Source organism: Chaetura pelagica, unplaced genomic scaffold, assembly GCF_000747805.2.
Source record: "Chaetura pelagica isolate M959 unplaced genomic scaffold, ChaPel_1.0 scaffold159, whole genome shotgun sequence".
Lineage (NCBI taxonomy): Eukaryota > Metazoa > Chordata > Aves > Apodiformes > Apodidae > Chaetura > Chaetura pelagica.
This window is the reverse complement of record NW_009954555.1, coordinates 5,633,771-5,644,313: the sequence shown is the minus strand read 5'-3', so window position 1 is coordinate 5,644,313 and position 10,543 is coordinate 5,633,771. Positions and strand designations below refer to the sequence as shown.

At 53.4% G+C, this 10,543-nt stretch overlaps 1 protein-coding gene across 1 annotated transcript in view; it reads right to left on the bottom strand.

Annotated features, from left to right (window-relative positions):
* The window catches only part of AJAP1 (adherens junctions associated protein 1), a 23,329-nt gene that overhangs the window by 7,705 nt on the left and 5,081 nt on the right, over nucleotides 1–10,543 (bottom strand). Inside the window, exons 3-4 of the mRNA XM_010005295.1 lie at nucleotides 2,569–2,627; nucleotides 1,618–1,711 (exon numbers count right to left, since the gene is read on the bottom strand). Coding sequence (XP_010003597.1) covers nucleotides 1,618–1,711; nucleotides 2,569–2,627 — 153 coding nt within the window. The remainder of the gene's footprint in view (nucleotides 1–1,617; nucleotides 1,712–2,568; nucleotides 2,628–10,543) is intronic.

The following is a 10,543-nucleotide window of genomic DNA, read 5'->3' as shown; positions in this document are numbered from 1 at the left end:
GCGCCTCTGCCCCCAGCTGATGCAACCCACAGAGACAGCCACAGAGACAACTGTCAGCTCCACCACGGCTGGAGGAGCGATGGCGAGGACACTTGCCTGGCGCGCGGCCACCACCCGCCCGTCCTGCCTGAGGGGGACAAGCACCAGCCACGGCGCTGGGAAGCGACCGTGTCTCCTTTGGGGACAGGGACAAAGTGTGATCTGGGCCAGCTCTGCCACGGAGCCCGCGGCCAGCAGCGCCGGAGGCAGCCGTGAGACCACGTGGAAAACTGAAGCACAGTTTGGCAAGTGTCAGAGCTGAGCAAGTTCAGCGGGTGCTGCTTCCTGCTGGTGACACGTCTGACTGCTGAGCGCCCACGGGACTCCTCTAGTCACTTCCCAATTACACTTATCATAAACAATTCCTGTTCTACGCTGATCACTGTACTTTTTTTTTTCCTTTTTGGCTTCAGCATCAGGTTACTCGAGCTGTTCAGCCGAGATTAATGGTATCTACTGCTTATGATGGCTATTAGAGAAAAAACTCAGAAGTGTTTTAGAAAGTATTTCCACTCTCTTTCATTGAAATACTGCTACAACTCAGGAAACTGAGTAAAGTAAATCCTGTCTGACACGCAGAACTGAGCATCCCTGGGTATGCTCCCCATGGCCCCACACCCAGCAGAGCAAACTCACCTTTGGGGCCACTAACTGGGCACTTTCGGCCAGCGGCAACACCGTGTTACAGCTCTGCTGAGATTAAGATGCCTCCATAGCCCTGCCCCTAATCCTGGGGAGCAAGTCGGCTTCCTCATCAACTCGGTTTTCTAATTCCCTCCTGGGTGCAAGGATGGATTTGCTGCAGCACCCAGGGTGAGTTTGGGCTGGAGAAGAGCATCATCACTCCTGAGCGCGGCATCTCCCACCGGCTGGAGCCAGCCGGATCACTAACCAGCAGCACTGACCTCAAAGTAGGCCAGTTTCCCTGGGAAAATAGGTAAAGCCACGAGTGCCTGAAGCAACAGCTAACCTATTTTACCATCCGCCCAGCCATGCCGAGGGAATAAACGGGAGCAGATGAAGCCGGAGGAGGGCATCAGCACTGCAGGGGATGGGGCAGGCTTCAAACCGCGGGGCTCAGAGGATGCCTGCCAGGCCCTGGGGGGAGAGGGGAGGTCAGGAGGCACAGGGGCTCCTTGCTGAGCCAGGCTGGTGGCTGGCAGCAAAGCTGCTTTAGCAGGCGGCAGAGGAGATGCCACCCAGCAGGGCAGGTCTTGGCACCCTTGAGGGACACACCTGCAGCAGAACACCCGACTCAGACCTCACCAGGCGGCCTCACGAGGCGATCCCAGAGCAGCCATGTGCACGTGTCCCATGTGGGACTGGGACACCCAGCCCTGGCCACGTGTTGGTGCCCAAAGCCACACACCACGTAGTGAGAGGTGGGGAGCCATGGATGGACCCAGGTGCTTCAACCTTCTTTGGAGGTTTCAGCACTAAAAATAAGTCATTTTCTCCTGCAATGCCTTCCCAACACTGTCCTGACAGATGATCACAGCTGGAAAGGCCCCCCTCTCCCCACCCTGTCCCCACCCCCACACCACCCCCCAAACCAAGCACACCTGGGAGAGACCTTACCAATTTTTTAAGACAAGAGTTGTTATCAGAGCAGCTATGACCATGATGAGGGACACGGTAATAGTGATTATCTGATGAACAGCCAGACCTGTGGAGAAAAGAAACAGGAGAGAGTGGGGACAGGAGCTGGGGGGGTCCCCACAAAGCCCCCCACTCCTCAGCCAAGTGGATCCCCCTGGTCACCCCCCCCAAGCGGGACAGGCACAGCCCCTGGCAGCAGTGATGCAATCCCCTCTCCTGCCTTACATAAAATAATCTTTAAGCCAGGCTTCTAATTTCCTATCCTCTCAAGTATGTTCCTTGTCAGCCCGAATTAGGCACGAAGAACGGAAGAGAAGGGAAGACGCATCCCCTCCGGGACGGAAAGGGAAACTTGAGCACAGCCCTGCACTGGGTGCAGGATTAACCAGAGATAATAATTACTGCACTAACTGCTGCTCACTCAGAAGGTCGGGTGGGCTCATTTTCTCATAATTCACCTTACACAGGGTATAATTTTGGCTCGTGTATCATTCCTAATGAGCAGTTTGGAAACAAAAGCATCTCAATGTACAGTATGTTTGTGGGTTTGTGCTGCTTTACAGTTGCAATTTCGTAATGAAATGATTTTCCTGGCTGCTGCCCAAGGATGTGCTATTTTTCACAAACAGATGTTGCAGCTCCTGATGGATGAGATTTTTAATAAATAAGTGTTAGCATGACAGGAAAACAAGCACGTTTTATATATAAGTATCTATATATGTGCACCTGTGCAATATATGCATAGCATTCCTGGCTCACATGGGTGCTCATGGCAAGGAAATCACTTTCTTTTCCCACAAAAGAGCACATAGGTAGCCATGGCTTGGCTGGAGCCAGAACACCCACAGGGCTACCCTGGCTGCAGATGTGGGCAGGAGATGGACCCTCCATATGCCAGGCACATCCCTGCCTTGGAGGGTGGAATATCCTCCTGGGAGAGACAAGCTGGGGGCTGCGTGTCCCCGCTGCAGCCTGGAGCACTGCCCTCCCTGGGGACACTGTGCAGAGCATCCCCATGCTCCCACGGGAATGCTGCCCAGGGCTCTGCTGTGCTCCCACACAGCAGGTTTGTGGCCACGCTGTGGCTCCCCCGCTTTTGGCACAGCTCTCATGGCAGGGGTGTGTGAGACTCTGAGCAGCAGCCTGAGCACCAGGCTGGGCAATCAGGCCAGAGATTTGTCAGTGGCATTTTAAACCACAGATCACGCTTGCTGCTCCGCTGCTTTGTCTCAAAGGACAAAAGTTTTAACTCCCTTGAAATTTGCTGTCTCGCCTACCCCCGCTCATCTCTGTGCCCTGGAGGTTTCGGGTCCCTGCTCACACTGCCAACAACACTCATCAAGGGAGAAAAACTGCTCGAGTTCAGCCCCACAGCCGGGGTGAAGCTGCCACCTCCCAGGACACACAGGAGCTCGATGCCTCCCCAGCCCACACACCTCCAAAGAACCCCTAATCCCTCAGAATCACAACAAATAATGCTCCTGGTAGAAAAGCCATGCAAGGCTGCCAAGACCCATAGGGATGCACAATGGGAGATGGAGCCATGGTTAAAATGGGCACACAAAGAAATCTACTTGCCTTTCAAAGGCCACCTCAATCCTTGCACCACCAACTTGCCCTTGCTGGCACTGATCCCTGCACGGGATGCAGAGACCCGTGAACCCCCCGACTCTGAGCAGTGAGGGCAGCCAGCACGGGCACCTTCTTAGGAAGTGCTGCAGACTTTGCTGCCAGGATGCATCCTGGGCGTAAATCAAATGCTCAGAAATGGGATTCTTGACAGTTTAATATAATAAAACCAAGGTCACCTTTGGTGAGTGATTCACCGAAACACGTCCAGAGCCAAGCGCCATCGCTCCGCTCCCAGCGCCAGACACCGGGGCTGCTGGTGGGAGCTGCTCAGAAAGGGCTGGTGTGAGAGGCAGAGGAGCAGTGGCCTGGCATTGGCCCTGGCAACCTCAAAGCTCCAGCAGATGGTGGAGCAGAAGCCCTCACCTCCAAAATACAAGCAGCAGAGTTTCTGGAAGGAAGCCCAACCCCCAGCATCTTCCAGAACTTATTCTGCTTTGCCGGCAGATACGTTACAGGGGAGATCTGGGAGAAGACCTGGAGAAAGGAGCAGGGATCCCAACCAGTTCATCCCACCCAGACAGGACATGGTCTGGAGTAGGAGGTGGTGGCAGATGTCAGCATGCTATGGATGCTGCCAGTGAAAGGGTTTTCTAGAGGCAGAACCAAGGAGAAGCGACTTCTCAAAGGCCAAAGCTTCCAAAATGCTGGCTCCTTGGATCATGGCACGATCCCAGTGCCAAGCTGGCAGAAGCCAAGAGCCCACCAAAACACAGGAGGTGCAGGATGCTGCAGAAGCCACGTACTCTGGGGGTTCTCCTCTGCTCCCCACTGCTGTGAGCCACATGCTCCTTCCCCAGGGAGCCATCGGATGGACAGACAGACTGGAGAAGCCCAGCACAGGAGGATGGGCTGTGGGATGGGAAGCATCAGGTTATTTTTTCTCCCTCAACTCAAGCACCTATTTTGCAAATGACCCATTTCCTCCATTTACTCCCGATTACACTTCAATTGGTTCAAACACTGTGACAAAGCTCCTCTGGAGGAGAATGGCTGTGGAGCAGCTCAGGGGAAGCAAGAGCTGGGGACAGTGGTGGTGGAGGATGGGGAGGACCCAGCTCCCACCGGCTTCCCTGGAGGATGGTCATGACAGGAGCCATGTCCCAGCAGACCCGAGGGGTGGAGCAGGCAGCTCCCAGCCTCCAGCTCACACCCGCCTGCTGGTTGGTGCTCCAGGCACCTGCCGGGTCACAGCGACGCCCACCCCGGCCACATCCTTGGCAGCAACCTTGGAGCAGCTCCCAGTGGGACGCTGCTGAAAGAGAGAAAAGGAAAGACTCTAAAAATAAAATAAAATAAACCAAAACCAGCCCGGTGCCCGACTCCCGTGAACACAGAAGCAGCATCAGAAATGAGACCTTCTGCAAAGCTGGGAGCCAAGGCAGAGGTGCAGGGAGATGGGAGAACCTAATGATGCAATTAATCCTTGTGCTTACGTAAGGGGCAAGGCACAGGCAGAACAGATTGCAGGTGCCTGAGCACTGGGAAGGATGGCAGCTCTCGGGAGCAGGACACATGGATGTTAAGAAGGGCTGGATAATTTTAGACTCTATCACATACATAAGTTGCCATATGTACCAGCACAGAATAAAGTTCCTTTTCACATATTAATTCTGCACTGGAGCCTGAGGGAATTTCAAGGGGAATGGAAATGTTTTTCCCAACAGTGTTAACCATGGCAGTGATGGAGAGAGGGAAAGGGACCTGATGGATAACTGGGATGGTTCCCTGAGAAGCCCTGTAGCAACATCTATTGCAATACAGACTAAGTCGTCTTCATTCTTACTCTACAAATAGATCAAATCCTTCCCTCTAGGCCTTCAAAGAAAGATATAGAACCATACAGAGCAAAATCGAACAGAAAGATCCAATTGCAAGAGAAGGATTTAAAGGATGGGGCACCCTGGGAGAAAGGAACATCCCGTAAGGGACAGACAGCACCCAGGGGGAGAGGTGAGATGAAAGTGAGATGGCTGCAAAGAGCAAAGCATTATTTTAAACACAGCCCTAGGAGCCCAATCTGTCTGGAGGAAAGGGACCTGGAGGATAAAATCAATAGCTCATAAAGCAAAATTACTCTCCTCCTCCAGTGTGAAGAAGCCTTTGGCCGAGTACGTAACTCTCAGTAAGAGCCAGAGCCCCCAAAACATGGGGCAGGGAAGAACCCAGAAGCAGAAAGGACAGTGGCTCAGTTTTGTTCCCTCATGTCCTTGGTTTTGTTCCCTCATCTCCTTACCAAACACTTCCAATGGCAAAGTCCTGATCCCAGGGAGTTACAGAACCCGGCCATCACATAAACACACCTGGATAACCAGCCAAGAAACAAAGTGCAGGAAGGGCAGGGGTGGGTGTGTGGGATCAGAGAGGGATGCCTGGAGCTGCAGCCCCACCCCAGCAGCTGGGAATTCCTGGTCCCTGCCAGCAGCTCCCTCCTACAAGGCTTTTACCAAGCAATTTGATGCAGTGACCATTTAACTGGAGGGTAATTACAGGAGAAGTATTTAATGGAATCGAAAGTGTGTCCAAACCCCTGTGCTTCTGCTAGTGCAGCAGAATTTAATGTGTTGCCTGCCAGGAGGGAAAGCTCTTCAAAGGTGCTCTCTGGACCTTTGGAAATGCTGGAATATTGCTGGGTTTTTCCACTCTGCTCTCACCAGGACCTCCCATCCCCTCCAGGGTTGGTGACCAGCCTCAGCATCCCTATGGGCAACGCAACTCCAAATTCCTCACATCCTGAGAAAAACCCAACCTTCTCAAAGCAAGCAAATGCTAGGGCTTTTTTTAATACGTTATTCTAAAGACCAGATATTTGCCACCAAGATGAAAGTGCTGAGTTTTGGCCTTTCTGGTCACCTTTTGAAACGGCTCCCGGACAGCCCTGCATCAACAGAATTAACTCCATGAGAAAATCCATTCAAGACTAATGTCTTGCTATTGCAGAAGTGTGCAATGGCAGCAAACAGGAGATATAAGCTCTTAATTAAAAACAAAGAGAACCTCTATCCCCCAAGGCCTTTATTTCAACAGCTCTTCTTAGGGAGACAGTATTTCTCATTTTCCCAATAAAAACAGCTATGAGCTGCAACTCTTTGAAGACCCTCGTCAAGGCCTCTGAGCTGCATAAAATTAAAAAAGGGAAAACCAGCTTCATTTCATTTAGCAGAGCATCATTTTGAGTTACCATCAGGAAAACAACAGATGCTCCAAATACCTGCTGTGCCCTGGCTGGGACGAACACAAGGAAGCATCTCAGCCCATTCCTGCACATGTGCTGTGCAGATTCCGTCCCTGCTCCTTTCTCCCCTCTCTGCCTCAGACTTCCCAGTTTGAGTTGAAATGCCAGAAAAGGGCAAATCTCCTAAATAACCCTTGGCAGGTCTGCCAGGAGCAGGCAAGGCCCATCTAGTGTCCAGGGCTGAGCTGGACAGGCAAGTCCTTGCTGGCAGCAGGATCTTCACAGGCAGGGTCAGGCCCCAACACCTCTCCTCACACTCCTCAACCACAGCATCATGTCTGGCCACAGAGAGAGTATCCCAACAGGTTCCCAGTAGGAGTGTGGGAAAGACACTGGCTGCTGGGAGCAGCTGAAGAGCTTATGGAGAGGGAAATGATGAAAGCACAGATGGAATGGCAACCATAGTAACCTTCTCAGCAATCTCCACAATGAGCATCACAGCCCATGAAGAAGCCAACCACCATCACCATCACCCCTGCCCTGCCCCATGCTCAGCTCCATAAGGAATGTGAACCCAGCTGCCTGCTCCAAGCATGATCCCCAGCTGCCTCTGGATGCAGGGACACCAGTGCTGGTGGCTGCCCAAGAAGAGATCTCTCTGAAGTGGAGTCTTCTCTCAGGGCTCAGAATCCTATCCTCATCCCTGCCACCAGTGTCCTTCTTTTGTTCTTCCCAGCCCCAGGCACTGGGACACTTTGCTCTCCTCCCAAGCATCACAGAGAGGCTGGGGAAAACTGGCTGGAGTCGAGAGGCACTGCAGCTTCCCCAGCATCAGAAACCTCATCTGATCCTCGATAAAACAGCTTTCGGACAGAAAAACCCAGTCAGGAGCACTGCTCTGCAGCAACCCCAGCCACAAAGGGCTTTCCCAGGGGGCATCAGTCAGGCTTTGCTGCAACACAAACCCTACTGCCATTTAATGGCTTGTAAGAAAAATAATGTAGAAAAAAGCACGAGGGTTAGACACAGGAGAGGAGATATGGCACAAGTCTTCTCAGAAAAACTTGTTCCAGTGCAAAGTTGGTTCATCCACTGCCCAACCTGCTGTGCTGGGAAAGTGCATCAGGGCCACTCCTGAACACCCTCCTGCCTTCAGAGCTGGAGCAGGCAAAGCCCCCTGGTTTGCCACCCAGTAAATCAGAGCCATCAGCTCCAACACCCAGCCCAGTGACCATCACTCATCCTGAAGCGAAAACGCAGCTCTTCAGCAAGAAAATCCACCAAGGGTCCTGGAAACCTCCTGGTATTTTGGGTTGGACTGATGAAAGGAGCAGAATATCCTGCTGATGTGAAATATTCTTGCCAAGAATGAAAATCCTAAAGGCTTATGCTAAAGACACTGGGACTTATCTTCTCAGGTGTCACAGCAAATATCATTGAGCAAAAAACATCTCTGAAAGCAGCAGAGTTTCTGGCTCATTTAGACACACGTGGGTGAAAACACACACGTCTGACATCTGCTAATCCTAGGGAGGGAGAGAGTCCTTCTCCCTTGGCAGGGAGAGCTCAGCTCATGGCCAGGCTCAGTTCTTCCTTCAGCCACCACCCTACATTCCTAAGGAAAACCAGCCTCTCGGGCAGCTGATGCCTTACAAAGAATCCTTCGGAGAGGTCCCAGGAAAGGTGACCATAAAATAGGGCCCAGGAGATGCCATCTGGCCCCTCACCTCCTCCTGGGCCCCAGCTGCAACAGCTTCATGTGCCTTTGCACGCTGAATCAAAGAGGCAGCTCCATCCCCACTGCCCTGGGTTTTCTTTTAAACACATTTTAATTAATTCCTTTGAAGCCTCTTGCATCTGCTATCTCCTTGCACCCAGCACCCCCTCTCCTGCACCCTCTTTGGGAAGGCAGGGCCACATCCCTGCAGGGAAGAGAATGGCTCTATGATTATTATTTATTCCCGATACACTCCTGGAGAGTGGGTGCCCACAGTGGGTGCCCATGGCAGCACCCAGCCAGCCCCAGACTGCAGCCAGGAGCAGCCCCAGCCCCGGGGCTGCCCCTCCACACCAGCTCCCTGCCCAGCACGCAGCTCACAGAACAGGCTGCCAAACTCCTTGTGCACCGGCCACCAAATCACCGTTAAGAGCAGCAGACGGCACATAAAGTCTTCTGCCTTATAAAGCACTTAAAGGTTTAATTAAAGACAGCTTTATTCTAATACTGCTGAAAGGAGAGCCTCAGACAACCCGGCGTGTGCAATTCATGCCTTTGCTCTGACTGTCTCTTGCTTCATTCTTCTCTTTTCTGCCTTTTTTCAGCAGAGCCCACAGGCCCGGGGGGTGCTCTGCCCCCCTGGGGAGCAGCCCCCCAACCTGCCCTGGCCTCTTGCCTCACGCTGACGTTTCCATTGCTCTTCTCTCTCTGTGCTCTGCTGCAAACTGCTTATGACCACCCTCAAAAAAGGGAGCCTGTTCTTGAAAAGCACAAGCACAACCTCCACCTGGGTGAGCAGGTTGTGCCCCCGCCCACCAGCAGCTCTGCCACACACCAGCACAAACCCACCCCGAGGACCCTCTCTGCCCCCCGTGCCACCAGACACCCAGCAGCAAGTCCCTTTCCAGCAATGCACAGAGGGGAGCAAGGGCACGGGAAGTGGGAAGCAGCACGAATCCAGTGGGAAGGAGGGACACAGGGAAGGAGAGACATAGGGAGGGGGAAGCAGCACCAGTCTGATGGGAAGGAGAGTGCCTCTGGTGCGTGGGGAGAGTGGATCCCTGCAGCTGCAGAAGCCCTGGGGTGGCTCCTGGGATAGACCCAGCACCTTTGGGTGCTGCAAGCAGGACCACCCCGACCCCCCAGGCTGCTGCCAGGGAAAACTGAGGGACCATAGGCTGCAAGAGCAGCATCCCTGCTTCCCTCCCCACTACCCACCATCGCGCCCTGCACCTCCCAGGATGGGGATTTCCAGTGCTCCCTGTGGCAAACAAGAAGTACAGACGAGTTACCTAATCCTAATTTGTAGCCATATGTTTTTCCCAGCAGAGTACAAACACTTCCAGCCGCCAAAGCTTATATAACAGAGGAGCAGGGCTTGGAAAAATCGAGGCTCAGCCCTTGCTGCCAGCAACCAGAACAGGGCTGGTTCCCTGAGACCAGTCTGAACGCCCATCCCGAGGCACAGCAGGGGCTCTGCACTCCCCACCAGGACCCTCCTGGGGCTCCCCCGGGTGCTCAGCCCTGGCACTGGAAGGAAAAGCAGATCTGGAGCTCAGGCGTTTTTCAATTTAGGGTGGACGGGCTGAGCATCAGAAAAGTCCTTTAGCCCCGGGAAGGACTTTATCATATTCACCACTTGGCAAAAAGCAGTCAATTAGCAAAAACTCTGATCCTGGAAGAAACCCCTAATGGGAGCTGAGAGCTGGCAGATTGAAGCAGCGGGTCCCTCGGGAGGCTGCTGGGGATGCTGGGGCTTGGCTGATGTGCTGGTCAGGGAGGGCAGTGGTGGCACCCACGGCCTGCTCACCCTCACCGGCACCACGCACCTATAGCACGTGCCCAGGGCCACCAACAGAGCAGGGGCCACCAACAGAGCAGGGGCCACCAACAGAGCAGGGGCCACCAACAGAGCAGGGGCCACCAACAGAGCAGGGGCCACCAACAGAGCAGGGGCCACCAACAGAGCAGGGGCACCCGGGGAGGTCAGGCCGGAGATGCCGCCGCGCAGGGAGCGCTGCCGCTGGGCCGCGTCACTGGAACTCCCTCGCTAATTCATCCTGGGGTTCTTCACTAAGCGTGTAGGTTGGGAGCTTTTTTTCACCACTAAAAATAACTCCTCTAAGTCAGGAACAACATTGTGGTCGGCTTGTCTGTTTCTGCCAAGCAGGACAGGCGAGATGGATTAATTGGAATTAAGATTAGGCCATAAAGTTCTTTTTGATGCAACCAGAACATCACTGAGGGCTAAAAGCAGTCAGTGCACAGTGAATAAATTCACTAAACTACACAATGCCATCCCACGGATTCACACTGGCAATAACAAATATGATTTGAAGCAAAGGGGAAGCAGCTTCCCCAGCCCCGTCCCCGCGGGGAGCACC